The sequence below is a fragment of the Diabrotica virgifera genome, chromosome 4 (assembly GCF_917563875.1).
Source record: "Diabrotica virgifera virgifera chromosome 4, PGI_DIABVI_V3a".
In the NCBI taxonomy this organism is placed as follows: Eukaryota; Metazoa; Arthropoda; class Insecta; order Coleoptera; family Chrysomelidae; genus Diabrotica; species Diabrotica virgifera.
This window is the reverse complement of record NC_065446.1, coordinates 193,142,158-193,161,339: the sequence shown is the minus strand read 5'-3', so window position 1 is coordinate 193,161,339 and position 19,182 is coordinate 193,142,158. Positions and strand designations below refer to the sequence as shown.

General features: G+C 32.0%; 1 protein-coding gene across 1 annotated transcript; it reads right to left on the bottom strand.

Moving 5' to 3' along the window:
* Window positions 1–17,364: 17,364 nt before the first annotated feature.
* On the bottom strand, window positions 17,365–18,788 carry LOC126883780 (uncharacterized). Its single transcript, XM_050649447.1, has 2 exons — window positions 18,589–18,788; window positions 17,365–17,642 (listed from the first exon to the last, which is right to left on the bottom strand). Exons 1-2 carry the CDS (start codon window positions 18,689–18,691, stop codon window positions 17,365–17,367), a joined length of 381 nt encoding a protein of 126 aa, XP_050505404.1. The 5' UTR covers window positions 18,692–18,788.
* Window positions 18,789–19,182: the final 394 nt, after the last annotated feature.

The window sequence follows — 19,182 nt, the reverse complement described above, 5'->3', positions numbered from 1 at the left end:
CTCTTTAATATTTTGTCAACAAAATATAATTTTTTTATTTTTTTGCATAATCTCTAAATGTTTAAAAAATAGGTATAAACAAATTAACGTTTCTCAGAAAGTTTTTATTATATTATAATTTTAAAAAATAGCTAAAATACGCATTTCAAATATCTTGAAAATGAATGTTTTGAAATTTTTTGCAACCATTTGCAAAAAAGTTATGAAACAGCAAAGTAAACATACGATTACTACGGTGTTAATAATTTTTTTTAATTCTTTCAAAGTTTAGAAGTGAGTTTAAAGTACAAGCTAATTATTTATAAAACAATATCGATTATCAGCTTAATGGTTATATTTTATTTAAAGATTATAAATAATTTTTTTTTGTAATTTACACGCGCGAAAGTAGAATAATACAGTACCGTAGCTACCCGCCCACATACACAACTCGCGCGAGTTTAAGCGTGTCAGCCGCTTCGAGTGAAAATTTTATCTCCGGCTCTGTATCAAGCCTACTTTCGCGCTAAAAATTACAAAAAAAAGTATTTTTAATCTTTGATTAAAATATAACCATTGCACTAATTTTTGACATTCTTTGTGAGTAATTAGATTGTACCATAGACTCACTTATAAGCTTTGAAACAATTAAAACAAATTATAAACAATGGAGATATCGTATATTTATTTTGCTGTTTCCTAACTTTTTTGAATATGGTTGGAAAATTTTTTTAAAGCAATCATTTTCAAGACCTATGAAATACGCATTTTAAGTATTTTTTAAAATTAGAATATAATAAACAATTTCTAAGAAATGTTAATTTGTTTATAACAATTTTTTTAAATATTTAAAGATTATGCAAAAAATGAAAAATTTATATTTTGTCGACAAAATATTAAGTAGGCATCACACCTTTATAACCTTTCTAAGTTTGATCAATGTCTCATGATTATATTTTGGTTGTTATTGCGACTGTAAATTGTTAATTAACAATTGAATTGTTGCTAAAATATTCGTTTCATTTTAACCGGCTTCTGAATTTATAATCTATACCAAGGAAGCTTTTATTTCACCAAGCTATATAATTATTGATAACTAATTACTGGCCCAAAAAATTTATTTGAAAATTCGAGATTTTGTTGGGAAAACCCACATTTTCCGAGGAAAATTTTCGTCGGAGCAAGTCGGGAAAAACATGCCTCTATGTAGAATTAAATTGGGGTGAATTTTTATTTGAGTATTTTTGGTGTAAAGTTAAAATCTTCGGAGTTATAGAGCAATAATTGAAAAAAATACGATTTGGTGGCGCCATTTTGTTTATAAAAAAAGTAGCACACTAGCTGTGAACTTTGCATACCTATATTAATAATGTATAGGATCTTATAATTCGATTAAAGCAATAAAATTGCTGGTAAATAACCTTTCTTTGTACTTTACTAATTAGACCACCGTATTATAACTATTTTTTTTTCAAAATTTAAAGATTATGAAAAAAAAAGAAAAATTTATATTTTGTCGATAAAATATTAAACAAGCATCTCATCTTTATAATCTTTATAAGTTTGATCAGTGTATCATGATTATTTTGGTTATTATTGCGATCGTAAATTGTTAATTAACAATTGAATTGTTGCTAAAATATTCGTTTAATTTTCACCGGCTTCTGGAATTACAATCTATACCAAGAAATCTTTGATGTCACTAAGTTAATTAATTATTGATTAATAATTACTTACCTAAAACTTTATTTGAAAATTATAGTTTTTGTTAGGAAAACCCGCATTTTCCGAGGAAAATTTTCGTCGGAGCAAATCGTGAAAAACATAACTCTATGCAGAATTTAATTGCGGTGAATTTTTATTTGGGTGTTTTTTTTTGTAAAGTTGAAATCTTCGGAGTTATAGAGCAATAATTGAAAAAATACGATTTGTCGGCGCCATTTTGTTTATAAAAAAATTAGCACACTATCTGCGGACTTTGAATACCTATATTATTAATATATAGGATCTTATAATTCGATTCCAGCAATAAAATTGCTGGTAAATAACTTTTCCATGAATTTTGCTAATTAGCCCAGAGTAATACCCCTTTCATCTCCCTAAACTCAACCGTTATCGAGATAAACGCATTTTAAATCTCCGATACACCATCATTTTTAGCATAATCATTGTAGTTAGACCCGAAATATAACTTAAAACCATAAAATTATCCAAAAATGTATCGCAAATTTCTTCAAATGGAATTTGCGATGCAATGACATAAATTTGAGAACTGGCACAATTATTATGGTTTTAAGTTATTTTTCGGGTGGAACTACAATGATATTATGCTAAAAATGATGGTGTATCGCAGACTTAAAATGCGTTTATCTCGAAAACGGTTGAGTTTAGGGAGATGAAAAATGTATACCTTTTTTAAGTAGAACTAATAGGAGAATAAAAATTTTAATGTCAAAATTATACACAGTGAGGGATAAAAAAAATTGAACGTAATAAATGAGTGCTGAAAGGCGTATGTGGTGTCCTCTGGGCAATACATAATTTTTGGTAGGGAATTTAGTTTTCTCGACCCAAAAAACCCCCACATACCAAATTTCATGTTGATATCTCATACCGGTCAGGAAATATTCAATAATAAATAAAAAAAAAGTTTAATTTTGACACCCTGTATCTCGGTCATTATAAACTTTGTACTAAGGTAGGTTAGCTTAAATCAGCCTATCTTAACCTCGGGAACCTGAGGTTAAGCTATGGCCCATTCTTTACCAAACACCCTGTATATACAATTTTAACATAGGAATATATAAAAAAAATACAGATCTTTATTGATAGCAGTACCACAAAAAATGTACAAATATTTGTCATTCACAGCTATGAGAAAATTTTAATAAACACTGCACAATTCAGTAAAAGCAATTAGTGCAGTAACGCTTTGTTTTGCCACGAAATGGCACTAATTTTCTGTCACAGACTGTCTGATGGCGTTGAATTGTGAACGTGTTTGAAACAAACATCAGAGAACTATTTTGAATACAAACGGACCTTTAGCACTGCACGACTCTTTATGTTAGCTGTCATATGAAAAATGTTCACCCGAGGCATTTAACTTTACAATATGTGATAAACGTATCGAGGTCTATGTAGCACACATTTAATTTTAAAATTAGACTTATTCTTAAGAGGGAAATTGAAAAATGTTCCATTGAAAACGTATTCATTATTATTTTTTTTTTAAATATTGAGATTATTGTTTTTTAGGTTGTTTGGGAATACAACTGAATTTTTAACAAAAAAAATAAATGACAGGAACAGTTATCAGTAGTAATAACTCAAGGACATTGATAATTGTTCGAAAAAATTTTATAACAGATTTCGAAAGCTTGTTGCTTGGAAACAGACCGACGCCGTAGGCGGAGGTCTGTTGCCTGTAAGCAACAAGCTTGAGAAAGTTGTTAAAAAATTTTTGAGCATTTATCAATGTTCGAGGGTTATTCGGATAGAAAATTTTTTACTGTAAACAGTATTCTTTGGTATATTTGATTCGATAATTTCATTAATATTCTCATCAGTATTACAACCAAATCGTGACATTTTGAAATATTGAATATTTGAAATGTCAAAATCGAAATGAAACGAAATGTAGGTATCCATAGCTACATGATTGAGTGAAAACAGCCCATGGGATCTGTTTTCAGTATAATGTTGGTTTTATTGGTTGTATTCAATCAGATGACCACAAATTAATTGATTTCATTGGATTTCTAATTGAGCAAAAAATTTTCAACTAAATAAAATTTTTCAGCAATATTACAAGAAAATGAGAATAAATTGAAAATAATGCGACAATTTTTTGAAAACTTGTTGCTTGCAGAATAGTAACAAGCTTTAGTCCATTCTTTCACGGTTTTTGCTCTAAATTTTAAAGAACCGCTTGGATTGACATGAATTTTGGCATACGCATAGCTTATATGTCAAAGAACAAAGTTATATTGTGCCGATGTGAGCTTTTCCCCTGGGTGTGACTTTCACCCCCACTTGGCGGTGAAAAAATATACAGTCGGAAAAATAAAAGAATACCCATGAACGAATATATAAAACACGCTGTATTTTCCTGTCACCGTGTCCCACAAAAAATTGGCCAGCGAAAGTACATGTAATAATTATTGTTACATGTACTTGCACTGGACAATTTCCTTTGTGATACGGTGACAGGAAAATACAGCGTGTTTTATATATTCGTTCATGGGTATTCTTTCATTTTTCCGACTGTATGTTCAAAATAAGTCCGGAAATGGATAAACTGACTAATTTTAAGTAACTTTTTTTCTATAGAGCTTTTTCGCCACGTCAACACTTTTCGAGTTATTTGCAAGTGAATATGTTCATTTTTCAACAATATAACTACATTTTTAGATGGTTTTTCGCAAATAACTCAAAAAGTAAGTATGTTATGGAAAAATAGGTTCTTAGCAAAAATATAGCATTTAAAAAAGTAAAAGACATGGTGTACGCGCTTGGTCTCTGGACCTCGTAGAACCAGAGTTATAGCCAATGAAAAATAGATTCATATTCACCAAATTTCAAATAGAATATTTCTAAGTGAAATATCCAAAAAATTAAACAATTTTTGGGGAAAACCCATTATAACTTTTTTAAAGTGTTCAAAAAAGCTTTATTTCTGTTTTTATAAAAAGTTTCTAGCAATAAATTTAAGCAAGTTACGCTCAAAATAAAGTTAGTCCCTTTTGTTTTGGCAAAAAAAAATCGGGAAGACCACCCCCTAATTAGCAACTTAAATGAAATTAATCGTTACAGCTCCACAAATTATTTTACTTATGTTGTGTTTATATGATCTGTAAGTATCATCGATTCAAAGTGCTTATTTTTAAAAATATTTTGTTTTAAAGTAAAATTTTAAAAAATTTTAATTTTGAAAAATATGCTTTTTTTGAAATAACTTAAAAATTGTTAGAGATACCAAAAAGAGTCAGCATTGCTTTTCTGAATATCATGTATTTTTTTGTTTTTCTGTTAGACAAAAATTGATTAAGATTTGGTGTTTCTAAATTTGCATACATTCGTGATCAGTGACTCGTTCAACCCCTTTTAACTACAGCCCTTTCAAAAATAAGGACTTTGAACCGATGAAACTGACAGATCCTATTAACAATACATACACGAGTCAAGAAACTTGTGAAGTCGTAACGATTAAGTTCATTTGAGATATTAATTAGGGTGTGATTTTCCAGATTTCTTTACCAAAAAAAAAGGGACTAACTTTATTTTGAGCGTAACTTTTTTACTTTTGATGCTAGAATTTTTTTTATAAAACAGAAATGAAGCTTTTTTTAAACACTTTTATTAAGTTTTAATGAGTTTTCCCCGAAATGTGTTTCATTTTTGGTTATTTCACGTTAAAGTATTCCATTTGGCATTTGACGAATATGAACCAATTTTTAATTAGCCATAACTCTGCTGCTACTAGATACAGAGACGTGATATTTACACCATTTTTTAAAATTTTTTACAAGCTATATTTTTGCTACAAATGTTTTTCAACAAAATACTTATTATTTGAGTTATTTGCGAAAAACCGTCTAAAAGCGTGGTTATTTTGTTGAAAAAATGAACGTATTCACTGGCAAATAACTCGAAAAGTATTGACTTAGTGAAAAAAATCTATAGAACAAAAGTTACTTAAAATTAGTCAGTTTATCCATTCCCGGACTTATTTTGGACGAATATTTTTTCGCCCCCAAGAGGGGGTGAAAACCACCCCCGGGGCAAAAGCACATATTGGCACAATATCACTTTTTTTCTTTTTCTTGTTAGCTATGTGTATGCCAAATTTCATGTCAATCCAAGCGGTCAAATTTAGAGGTTTTGCAATATTTTACCGTTAAAGAACGTACTATTTCAGAAACAAAATTGAAGCATCATTTTCTTAATTATTCGTGCTGTCGTATGATATTTGACAGATTATTTTTTAATACCTACATATACAAATTAATTAGGAGTTTTTTTTTATAAATTAAAAAAAAATTGCTCGGCAGATATTGTTTTAGATTTTTTTGGACCATTATAAACAAAAAAGTTTTAGTAATTGTATCGAGCATTATCAAAATGGGTCATCTCCACTTTTTTGACATTTCCACTTTCTGTTGAATTTGTATTTAATACACGTAGACACGTCTATTCCATATAAAAACGAGTCAACTTTCAACACTATTACCGTATCACAGGATACCCCGCAAGCCAGTTCAGTTTGAAAAGGAGTCATCTATTAAAATCAAAGCCAAACTATTTATTTTAAATGTTTTTTAGTAGTTTAATGTGTGTTAATAATAAATATTCATATGACTATCTTTTTTAACAACTGTTCATTTTGAAATCGAGCCTGTCATATAAGATTTGCAAAAGTAAGGTGATCCCATTTCAGAATAATTGATTCAGTTTGATTTATTCAATCAAATTCAGTACATATATAATATTATATTGTGAGCTTTTCTAGAGCAAAAATATTGCTCCAGATTTACAAATTTAATATAAATTTAAAGTTATTTACGAATAGTGTGATATACTGGGACAGAGCTATTTGAATGAAAAATAGGTAACATTTCAGAGTTGTGAAATACATAATGTATTTTTCGCATTCAACGTCACTGCAATGAATAAATAGTTCAACATTGAACTAGTGTTCTAAAAACCTAAATATCTACCCTATTCAGATAGTCAGGAAGTCCGCTATAGTAGATGATTTAAAGGAAAATATATAAAATCTTCTTTAGAAATCCAACAAGAAGAGACTTTTGTTTCCTGCTTGTTATATCATTATATTAAAATATGAAATTACACGACGCTAAGTTAACATGAACTATATTTTATTTAATATTTTGTGTAACCGATTTACTCTATTTCAAAAAATTTATCCTCCAATATTTTTTTTATTTAGTTTAATGCCTCGACATCTAATATCAATTAGCATGATATAGTTGATTTTGCAATCAGATAACTAGTGTAATTTGCACTGTGTGTGCGTAGTAAACGTCTTGTTACTTTGCAAAGTCGATCTTATTTTCTTTCCAAAGGGACGCTAATTGTACCGGTAATTTGTACACCGGTGAGTACCTACAAATCGCACATGGAAAGAAACTATTATCATTTACTAATTAATTTTTAATACAAACGGGCAGATGGAGCTCTAGAGCTGTAGAGAAGACAATCCATCTAGGATAAAGCAAATTCCAAAACTAAACTCTGGCCCTTCGTGTTGGGGGTTGGATCGTAGGGCTAGCGACTCTACATTCGTAAAAAAAGAAGTTCTAAAATCCGAAAAACCAGCCTCGGAACCCGAACCTGAAAAAAACAACGACGACATTCGCAACGAAAATGGACAATGAGCCATGGTACATGGACGTAATCAAAGGATTGAGACAGCACAAGATATCAGTATCCCTTCTTACCGAAACAAAAAGAACAGGTAAAGGAATAGAAGAAATTGATAATTTTATACACATCTTCAGTGGCGTACAAAAACATCAAAGAGATGCCAGATGAGCATCAGTCCTTATCGATAAGAGACAAAAAAATAAAATAACAAATTGGGAAGCAATAAACGAGAGAACTCTGACTGTCAACTTAAATATCCATGGACACAGAACCACAGTAATAGGTATATATTCTCCTACCTAAGATACAGTAACAAACGAAAAAAAGGTATCCAACAACAGCTTGAAGACACAATTTCTAAAATCGGAGATTAACGGGAAATATTAATGATGGGCGACCTGAATGCAAGAACAGGAAGACAGAAGGACAACCTAATTGTAGTAAAGTATGGTGAAGAAGTGATCAATGATAATGGAGAAAGGCTCATTCGTTTATGCCAAAAATTTAACCTAAAACTTTAAACGGCTTCTATCCCCACAACAACATACACAAGTTCACTTGGCATCAAGATACAAGACAACCACGATCGATTATAGACTATATTATAATAAAACAAAAATCAGAATGTAAAATCCAAGACACAAGGGTATATAGAGGTGTAGAAGAGGTGTAAATCTCCTTCAAATATGCAATAAATGAAACATGGAAGGAGGAAAGGGAAGAAATAATCAAGGAATCCAAGTTTAAACTAACTAAGCTATATGACGACAACACCAGGTTCCTATACCAGAACAGACTGGATCAAAAACTTCATCAAATTAACCTGACATGTAGCGCCAATACAATATACCACAAAATAACACTTGCGATTAAGGAAGCAACCAGTAAAGCATTAGGAATGGAGGAGATAACAAATACCAGAAAAAATAAGAACATAATCAAGAGCAATCAACTTAAATAACAGAACTAAATAAAACAACAGAAATATCATAAATGGCTAAAATCACAAAACGCATTGATAAAGCCCAATACCGCCAAGAATTAACCAAATATAAAAACATGTTAACAAAAAATGAGAACGATAACTGGGAACAGAGATATAAGGAAGTGGAGTGCCATCTAGGGGGAAGCAGATCCTCAGAAGCTTGGAGGTTTATTCGAAATCTAAGAAATTAAAACAGAAATAATACAAACCTTCAAATAATAATTTAAAGAAACGGAAAACAGTACAAATTACTGCATATGCAGAATATGTCGCCATTATCAGTAAATGATGTTTTCACCACCACTCCGGAATTCGTTAAAAAAAAGAATATTTTCAAAAATATTCCTTCTGTTTCTTCTTCAATTGTATTTTCATTAAAGGAGGTAATTCGGACTTTATAGAATAATAAATTGATAATTCCTCTTTTATGTTTATGGTGTGGTAAATATTGCGGTGCAAATTACTGGAGCGTGATACATTCGGCGATATATAATCGTCGATATGAGGGGTATAGAAGCAAAACCAGCAATCTTCATATTTTCATCAAATTGAGTTATTGCTGCCATCTATATTTTTGTGTTCATTTCTACAACTTCACAAAATATTATGTAGCAAATCCCCCAATATCTTGTGAATATTTAACGTCAAAAAATAGGGTTAGTAGCAAAAACAGCAATCTCCATCTGTGCGTGAGTAGCTACACCAGCAATCTCCGTTTTCGCCAATCACAGCGCACATCCTGTAACATGCTTCAGTCTTTGACGAAATTGCAACGTCTTTGAGTGTTATTAAGATTTTGTTACAATTAGTACGTATTTATTAAATTGATCTGCTTTGAAATAAAATAAATAGTTTTGGCTCTATTATCCTCTGTGGTGTTTTAAAATGGAGACTGAAGCTATGCCAGTTACACCAACACGTGCTCGTAAGAAAATTCAACAAAAACACAAATGGAAAAGGAATATTGCTAAAGAACTGCGGTAAGCCATTTTTAACTGTTGTTAGATTATATATTTTGGCGCGTTTATCTAATACGTTAAGTAGGAAATAAACATACGAAATAGATAAATTCGACGAAAGTGGAAACAATATTTATGCAAGCTTTTTATTATTAATTTATTATTATTATTATTTTCGGGGCACAAAAAAGTATGTTCAACGGATAAGGTTTAGACACGTTTAGTAAGCTTTCCTTTTAATATACAAATAATTAAGAATATTATAATTTATTATTGTTGACAAGCTCGAGTTTGGCAAGCGAGGCGAGAGGTCGTGTGGCAGGTGTATTGGCGATAAGGTAATTTCGAATTCGAAACCTATCACAATAAAAACACCGGTTTTTTAAAAGACCTATCGTTATCGATAATCGTTAAACTTAAAAAGCGTTCTTGTGCGAAATAAAAATAAACTTCTAAGTGTATAATAATAATATTTATATTAGTGCTGAGGTTAACATTTAATTTAAAATGGCCAGTGGCGGAACAGGAACAATCCGAAAGGAAACCTATAGAAAGAATGAAGAACTATCAGATAGTGGCGACGAAGAATCTAAGAAGAAAAAATATAAAGAAGATAAATTATATTTTGAAAAGAGTAACCTGACGAGACGAACACCGAATAAAAGCAACGACACAAATGAAGAGATGATAAAAATGATGCGGGAAGTTATGTGGAAAAATGATGAAATGATGGCAGAAATAAGAACCATACGGAAAGACCAAAAAGAAACGATGGAATATATTAAGGAGCTGAAAGAAAAAAACGAAAAATTGGAAGAAGGTTTAAAAATGGCAAACAATAGAATAGAACAATTGGAAAAAGATAGACGGAGAAATAATATAGTATTAAAAGGCCTAACACTAGATGCTACCGACGGAAAGCCTCTAAAGGAGTCAGTAGAACACTTCATAGGAAGAAATCTGAAATTAGAGGTCAGACTGAGAGGAGCGGTGAAGATCGGCGACCAAATCTTTGTAGCAGAAATGGAAAACCTAACGGATAAGATGAGTGTACTAAAAAACAAAGGAAAACTGAAAAATCTACAGGGACAAAAGGTGTATATAGAATCAGATTTAACAAGAAAGGAAAGGGAAATACAAGCAAAAATTAGGAAAATGGCAAAAGAAGAAAAAGACAAAGGTAATACTACGAAGATAGGATATATGAAACTGGATATTAATGGAAAGGAGTGGAAATGGGACCATAATAAAGAGAAACTTATACTAACTCACAGAAATATCGGGGAAGGGACTTCAAAAAACTAAAAGAAAATAATGAGACCGGACCCACAACAATGACAACCAAGGCAATGAATGGGAAAAGCGATAGGGAAAAAGATGATGCAAAGGTAAACAAGGATGAAAATAGGAAAAAGGGGAAAGCTAGATTGCAGAAAAAAGGAGAGATAAAAATGGGAACATGGAATGTGAGAAGCATCAATGGAAAAGAGGAAGAACTGGTAGAAGATATGATAAGACAAAAAATAGAAATACTAGGAATAACAGAAACGAAGATGAAAGGAAAAGGTCTTAAGAAAATACACAAAGGATATTGGTTACTTTGGGTAGGAGCGGATACAAAAGAGAGAGCAAAAGAAGGAGTCGGGATAATAATTGCACCGAATAGACTACAACACGTTATAGAAGAAACATATGTTAACCAGAGAATATTATCGGTGAAAATTAAACTGATGGACGAAGAAATATGGACAATAATAACAGCCTACGGAGTAAATGAAGATGCAAGAAAGGAAGAGAAAGATAAATTTTTCGAGGAGCTCCAAATGCAAATTGATAATGGGGAAGAAAACATAATTGTAATGGGAGATCTAAACGGTAGAGTCGGAAACAACAACAGCGGAATAGAGGAGTGCATGGGAAAAGAAGGAGAAGAAATGCTAAACAGAAATGGTGAAAGAATAATAGAAATATGTATGGAGAATAAACTAGTTATAACAAATACAAAATTTAAACATAAAGAAGTACACAAATACACGAGAGTACAAGACAGCAGAAACGAAAAATCAATCATAGATTACTTTTTGGTAAGCAGCAACAAATGGAAAAGAGTACAGGATACGAAAGTGAAAAGAGGCTCGGAGATTGGCAGTGACCACCATCTAGTAATAATGAGAATGAGAACAACAGAGGAAAAAGAAGAAAAGAGAAGAAAGGTAGTAAATGAAAAAATAAAAAGTTACAAATTAAAAGAGGAAATATATAAGAAGAAATTCCAAGAAAAATTAGATAATACTTTGAAAGGTAGGGCAAAAAATACAAATATAGAAAAAAAATGGGAATATCTAAAAACCAGCATAATCAAAGCAGCTGAGGAAACTTGTGGGAAAGCAAAAATAGCAAACACTAACATGAGGAGAACAGAATGGTGGACGGAAGAAATACGAGAGAAAATAAAGAACAAAAAAGACAAATGGAAAAGATACCTAAGCACAAAACACCCGGAAGATTACGAAGCATATAAAGAAAAAAGGAAAGAGGTTAAAATAGCGGTGAAAGCAGGAAAGGAAAGGTCATGGGAGATATTTGGACAAAAAATGACAAAAAATTATAGGGAAAACCAAAAACTCTTCTACGGCGCATTAAAACAACTCAGACAAAAGAAAGAGCACACGATGCCGAATATAAAAGACAAGAATGGAAACGTACTAACAGAAAAAAAACAAATAATGGAAAGATGGAGAGAACATTTCAAAGAGCTAACTCATGTAGACAAGGACAACATAGGGGAGATACAAGAAAGGAATGAAGAACAACAAGTGGAATCCATAACAAGAGAGGAATTAGAGAAAGCAATAGAAAGAGTAAAACTGGGCAAAGCACCAGGCAAGGATCATATCACCCCGGAAATGATAAAATTCATGGGGACAGAGGGAATGGATAGCATGAAAGAACTAATGAATGATATCATAAATAGAGCAGAATTACCAAAGGACTGGAAGAAAGACATTATATTACCAATACACAAAAAGGGAGACAAGAGAAACTGTAATAATTACCGAGGTATCACCATATCAAGTATCCCTGGGAAGGTATTAGCAAGAATACTAGAGACAAGAATAAAAACACAAATAGAAACAACTATGGAAGACACACAGTGTGGATTCAGGAAGGACAGAAGCACGCAAGACCTAATATTCACATTAAGACAAGTAAGTGAGAAGGTAATCAAGAAAAATAGAGAGATACATATGTGCTTCATTGACCTGGAAAAGGCGTTTGACAGAATCCGAAGAAAGGACGTTTGGAAGACACTAACAGAAAGGGGAGTCGACAGACACATAATAGAAGTAATAAAGGATATGTACAAAAATAATACAAATACAGTAAGAACCAATAACGAGGAATCCAGAGAATTTTCTACAAGTCAAGGCGTCAAACAGGGATGCGTGCTGAGTCCACTGCTATTCTCAGTGGTACTGGATGAAGCGATAAAGAAAGCCAAGAGAAGAATGAGAAAACTAACATTAGGATACTGGCAAATGAAACAGACTCAACTATCGGAGCTACTATTTGCAGACGACATGGTATTGATAGCAGAAAACAGAGAAGACTTACAGAACAATCTTGAAATCCTAGAAGAAGAACTATCAAACATAAATATGAAAATTAATACACAGAAAACAAAAACAATGATAATTTCAAATACGAGGAAGACACACGCAATAGAATTAGACGGGAAACAACTAGAGCAAGTGGAATATTTTAAATACCTAGGAGTAATAATCGAATCAAATGGTAAACAAGACATGGAAATAAACGAGAGAATGGGACGAACAGGAAGCTTATTTAACACTATGAAAACAACATTTTTTGGGAAAAAAGGGATACCGGAAAAAGTAAAAACGGCAGTCGTTAAATCAGTAGTTAGACCAACAATCATGTATAGCAGCGAGACATGGACATTGACGGGGAGACAAAAATCCAGAGTCAATGCTATGGAAATGAGGTTCCTGAGGAAAATAGCAAACAGAAAAAGGACAGACAAAATACGAAACGAAACAATTAGACAAAACCTAAAACTAGAACCAATCAATGAAAAAATAGTAGAAGGACAACTTAGATGGTTCGGGCACGTGTGTAGAATGTCGAACGAGAGGCTAACAAAACGAGTGTTCGAAACGAGAGTGCAGGGGAAAAACAAAAGAGGGAGACCAAGAGTTATGTGGGTAGATGAAATCAGGAAAGAAGTCGAGAAGAAGGGATTGACATTGGAAAGTGCAAGAAACCTAGCGCAAGATCGGAAAGCATGGAGACTACAATGCCAAACTCAACTCCACCAGCCTTACACCTAAAGGTAGAAAGGCTTAGGACTAAGTAAGTAAGTAAGAAACAAAAAATAGTTACGGATATATTTTTTGTTTTTTTACAGATATGCACCTGTGCGACTTCCAGATTTTCCTAAATGCAACCATAATACGAAATCTTATCGATGTGCTAGCTTAAAAATGGCAGATATTGATGATTTTCACAAAAAAATTTATGCTTCACGAAATAAGCAAATCCAGAGTGCATTTCTTACTAGATTTTGTAAAATTACACCTTGTAAAAAAGACGCCCAAAAAATGACCGTCATGCCCCTAAAACATCCACAGCTAAATATTTCGTTAGAGCGCTAAATGGTATTTTGGTTCCCGTTTGTCAAGCATCATTTTTAAATATTTTGCATATCAAGAAAAATAGATTTTAAGGCGTAATGAAAAATTATCGCATGACGGATGACGGGTCAATCACCACCTGAAAAAAGAGGAGGGGACCGAATCAGCTTTAAATTTAAAAGTAGAAAAGAGTCGGTGATGAATTTTATTAAAAAATTCAAATGTGTAGAAGCTCACTACACAAGAAGCGCAACCAATATTAGGCGATACCTTTCATCTGAGTTGAATATAAGAAAAATGGAACAGGATGAATAATAACGAGGTAACAGACAATCTTAAAGTTAAAGATTATTATTTTCGAAATATTTTTAACAAATGTTTCAACTTGGAGTTTGGATCACCACGAACGGTATGTTCTACTTGTTTGTCACTTGATGAGCAAATCAAAGTTGAAACAAATAACGCGAATAAAAGAAAGACCTATTTATCAACAAACGCGTTCATAAACTAAGCGCAAAGGCTTTTTATTCACTACTACGAAAGACTAAAGATGATTAATTTAAAATAAGCTTCGACTGTCAAAAAAATCAAGTACTGCCAAAGGTCCCGGATCAAAACGCTTACTATAGCCGACAGTTGTATATTTATAACCTTTGCTTTGTACCTACAAGGATCGTCAAAAAATAAGCAAACCAAAGAAAAACTTTCATGTATACATGGACCGAAGATGAGTATCATAAAGGATCCAGTGAGGTAAGTTCCGCTTTATTTCATCGACTTAATGAAACAAATTTGGAAGGCATTAAAACTTTAAGATTGATCTCCGATGGATGCGGTGGTCAAAATAAAAATTGCATTATAGTTGCCACATGCGCTAGATGGTTTTTGGATGCCCCAAAAAATTTACATTCTATTGAACTTGTATACCCAGTCACAGGTCACTCATTTCTTCCTAGCGATCGCGTTTTCGGCAGAATCGAATAAGTGTTGAAGAAAATAGAAGTTATTACCAGGCCAGAGCAATACACTAAGGTATTCAGTCAATTGTGCAAGTAATTCGTATGGGAAAAGATTTTGAAGTTGCTGATTGGAAAGAAGAAGCCTATAGGGTGTTAAAAGGCACTGCCTCTTGGCATTTTTAGTTTTCAATTATTAAACGTATGATTTTAACCAAGACTAAAAATGGATTAAACGTTTTGGTACGGCGAGAGCCGCACTATCGAAGCGATATTGGACGACCAAAAAGTGTTTGTAAGGCTGGAAAAAATATCAGGATGATTAATCCTGGTATTATTGAATTGGGGGCTATTAAGCTTAACCTCTTAAGACTTTGAGACGTTAATAAACTCCTAACAAAACATTTTGGAGGAGAGTGGAAAAACTTAGAAATTATTGAGTTTTACCATAACGCCTTAAATAGGACTAATGAAATGTTAGAAAACATTATTGATTCCGAAGAAAATGAAGGAGATATTGAACATATTGAAGGAGAAGCTGATGCGTGTGATGAAATTTTAGATTTGATTGTTTAAAAATTTTTTGTTCCATAAATATTTGTTTTAAGATTTTTTCAATAAAAATTAAGTTTCAAGGAAGATTTGTGTTTTTTTGAATTCATATACTGTTTTTTCTGTTGCAAAATCGGCAATCTCCAAGTGTTTGAAGCAAAACCAGAAATCTCCAAACTTAAATTGTTAATTACTTAAAATTTAATATGAATAATTAAGTAAAAAGTAATAAGTTTTTATATGCCGATCTGCCTTTTATTGTTCACAAAAAAGATTTCTCCAAGTCGAATCTCTCAAACAAACACTCCAAATTGAGTACCAAGTTCTTCGTCATAAATATACGTGGTATTCACACTAAATCAAGAGGACAAATTATATACTACTCTGGGCTAATCAACAAAATTCATGGAATAGTATATTACTTTATGAGGCGGAGAAGCATGACTTTTCTTGACGCGCCCGATATTACGCGCCGAACGAATTGAGGTGCGTAATAGAGGGCAAGTCAAGAAAAGTCGCTTTTTTTCCGAATAAAGTATATTATTTTTTCTTCAAACGTAGCAATTTTCAACCATAAATAGTACAATTCATACGCTATTTTTGTACAATGCGTATCAAGAGTCGGGAACATTTTTGCACGGTTTCAATTTTGAAAATGCCTCATTAACTAATTGTACTTTTAATATTACTATAAATAAAAATTATGTTTAATTGTTGTTAATGACATTTGTATTGTTGCTTTGTGACATGTTTCATATTGTTGCCATGACAACATTTTTCCCTCCGCCATAAAGAAATGGGAAAAAAAACTGCTGCCGGCGGAGATATCAAACTTTGACAGGATCAAGTTAGATAAGTAATGTCATCATTATTTGACGTTTGAAGAAAAAAGTTATTTACCAGCAATTTTATTGCTGAAATCGAATTATAAGATACTATATATTAATAATATAGGTATGCAAAGTCCGCAGATAGTGTGCTACTTTCTTTATAAACAAAAATGGCGCCGACAAATCGTATTTTTTTCAATTATTGCTCTATAACTCCGAAGATTTTAAATTTACAACAAATACACTCAAATAAAAATTCACCACAATTAAATTCTGCATAGAGATATGTTTTTGCCGATTAGCTCCGACTAAAATTTTCCTCAAAAAATGCGGGTTTTCCCAACAAAAACTATAATTTTCAAATAAAGTTTTAGGCAAGTAATTATTAATCAATAATTAAATAAATTAGTGACATCAAAGCTTGCTTGGTATAGATTGTAATTCCAGAAGCCGGTAAAAATTAAACGAATACTTTAGCAACAATTCAATTGTTAATTAACAATTTACAATCGCCATAATAACCAAAATAATCATGGTACATTAATCAAACTTATAAAGATTATAAAGACGAGATGCTTATTTAATATTTTATCAACAAAATATAAATTTTTCGTTTTTTTATTGCTGGAATCGAATATTATGATCCTATATATTAATAATATAGGCACCAGTAAAACCACTCATCTGTCGGCGCTTTGATCTCAAGAAGTAACACCGGCAAAGTACGAAATTGGTAATTGACCAGTGGTGATTCGGGCGGAGGCCGCAGGCTCCTTTGGTTAACCTTACAGAGCCGTACTAAAACTTTCTGGGCCTACTACTATTCTTTATTAAAATAAAAAATGCGGCTTCCCATATTTAACTGTCCAGATGTTCTTACTAGATGTTGATATTACAAAAACAAAGGGTTTAATAAATGAAAAACAATATTACAATTCAATGTTTACATTTCAACGGTATTGCCCAAGTTTTAAATCTCAATGGTTTTTAATATATTGTACATATATTGGATATTAATGGAATTAGCTAAATTTTTATTGCCAGAACAAAATTTATCCGTTAGTGATTTATAATTTTCCAATGTAACGTTTTTACGATAATCGGGTTTTCCAGAATCTTGTAGTTTTTGCAATTTTTTTTAATCGAAAATTCTTGTTTGGCAATTGCTTTATAGTCTTTCTTAGCTTGTTGTTTAGGGCTATAGGTCGATACGCTTTCCAAAGTTTGAGTTTGTTGATTTTTTTGTAGAACAACTTCGCTGTCCTCTCCACCTAGCGGTAAGGTAGCTAATTCTTCCCGTTGTTCCTCATTTACTGGATCAAAACTATTTTCATCATCTACAACAGAAGTTTATAGGTTGTCTTATATAAAGAAAGTGTCATATTGCACATAAAATATCTACAATCTACAACATTTAATTTTTTATAACCAAGCTGAAATAAATTTTAAAGTATGGTATGTTAAACAGTAAATGGTTAAGTTCAATTAGTTACCACTATAAACAGCCCGGATTAACCGATCATAGTATAAAAGGCCCGGTTTCAGGTAAAATTTATTTTAGGCTTTATTATGGGAGTACCGTCTAGTCAGTGTTAATTGCAAAAGACCAACTCTGTTTACCTCGGTGGCTTATCGCTCCGGGTGGGTCTTAACAATGGGCCAGGTCAGATAAATTTAATAATATTTACGACCGCACTAATTGAACTCAAACCATTTACTGTTGAACAAACCATACAAGGAAGCCTTTTGTTATTTTGAAATCAAAAATATTCAACAAATGTAAATCCAACAAATTTGTATTCCAACAATAGAAATAGCAAAGAGAATAGCAGGAAATGGATTATAATTTCTTAGAAAGTTGCATACCGTCTTTTATTTCGAAAATATTCAACAAATGTAAATCCAACAAATTTGTATTCCAACAATAGAAATAGCAAAGAGAATAGCAGGAAATGGATTATAATTTCTTAGAAAGTTGCATACCGTCTTTTATTTCGACAATATATAGTATTTCCATTTCCACAGTTTACTGTGGTATTTTCACGTCAAAATTCCGCTTAAATATTTTTGTATAGAGCAGATAGATTTCAAGGGGCAGCTTGGTATTTCCAGATCAAAAAGTTGTTTAAAGATAAATACAAAGATAAAAAAGTTGTTTACATAGTAAACAAGCTATAATTTATTGCAATACTACAATGCAACAAATCTGTACGTCAACAATATAAATAGCAGAGGATTCTTAGGTTTACATGGAAATTTCAGCTTTCAAACATATAAACTCACCTTGATCAACATTCGAATGTTGGTTTGGACTGTCTTCTATTGAAGGAAATAAACGTGGTACTGCGTTTTTACACAAGATGTTCCGAGATTTGTTTGAAAACATACTATTTTCAAAATGCACACTGCATTATCTGTTCAAATTTATGTTTGTTTTCTTGTTTAACAAATCATCTCTCTGGCACAACATTGCCCAACTTCGTGCTCTGAAAATAAATTAAATTTACTTACTATTTAGACAACACTAAATTTTCCGGCTATTATTAACTTTAATAAATATATAATATAACATGCACGTGAATGTAGAAAAAACACAATTAGTCCATTCTTTCACGGTTTTTGCTCTAAATTTTAAAGAACCGCTTGGATTGACATGAAATTTGGCATACGCATAGCTTACATGTCAAAGAAAAAAAGTGATATTGTGCCGACGTGTGCTTTCGCCCTGGGGGTGACTTTCACCCCCTCTGGCGGGTGAAAAAATATATGTCCAAAACAACTCCGGAAATGGGTAAACTGACTAATTTTAAGTAACTTTTGTTCTATAGAGCTTTTTCACCAAGTCAACACTTTTCGAGTTATTTGCGAGTGAATATG

What these genes read in the sequence shown, in the direction of transcription:
- LOC126883780 (XM_050649447.1), bottom strand. Translation starts at nt 18,691, where the DNA reads ATGTTTTCAAACAAATCTCGGAACATCTTGTGTAAAAACGCAGTACCA. An exon ending in ACATTCGAATGTTGATCAAG is followed by an intron (nt 17,643 to 18,588) that starts GTGAGTTTATAT and finishes CTTCTGTTGTAG; the next exon opens with ATGATGAAAATAGTTTTGAT.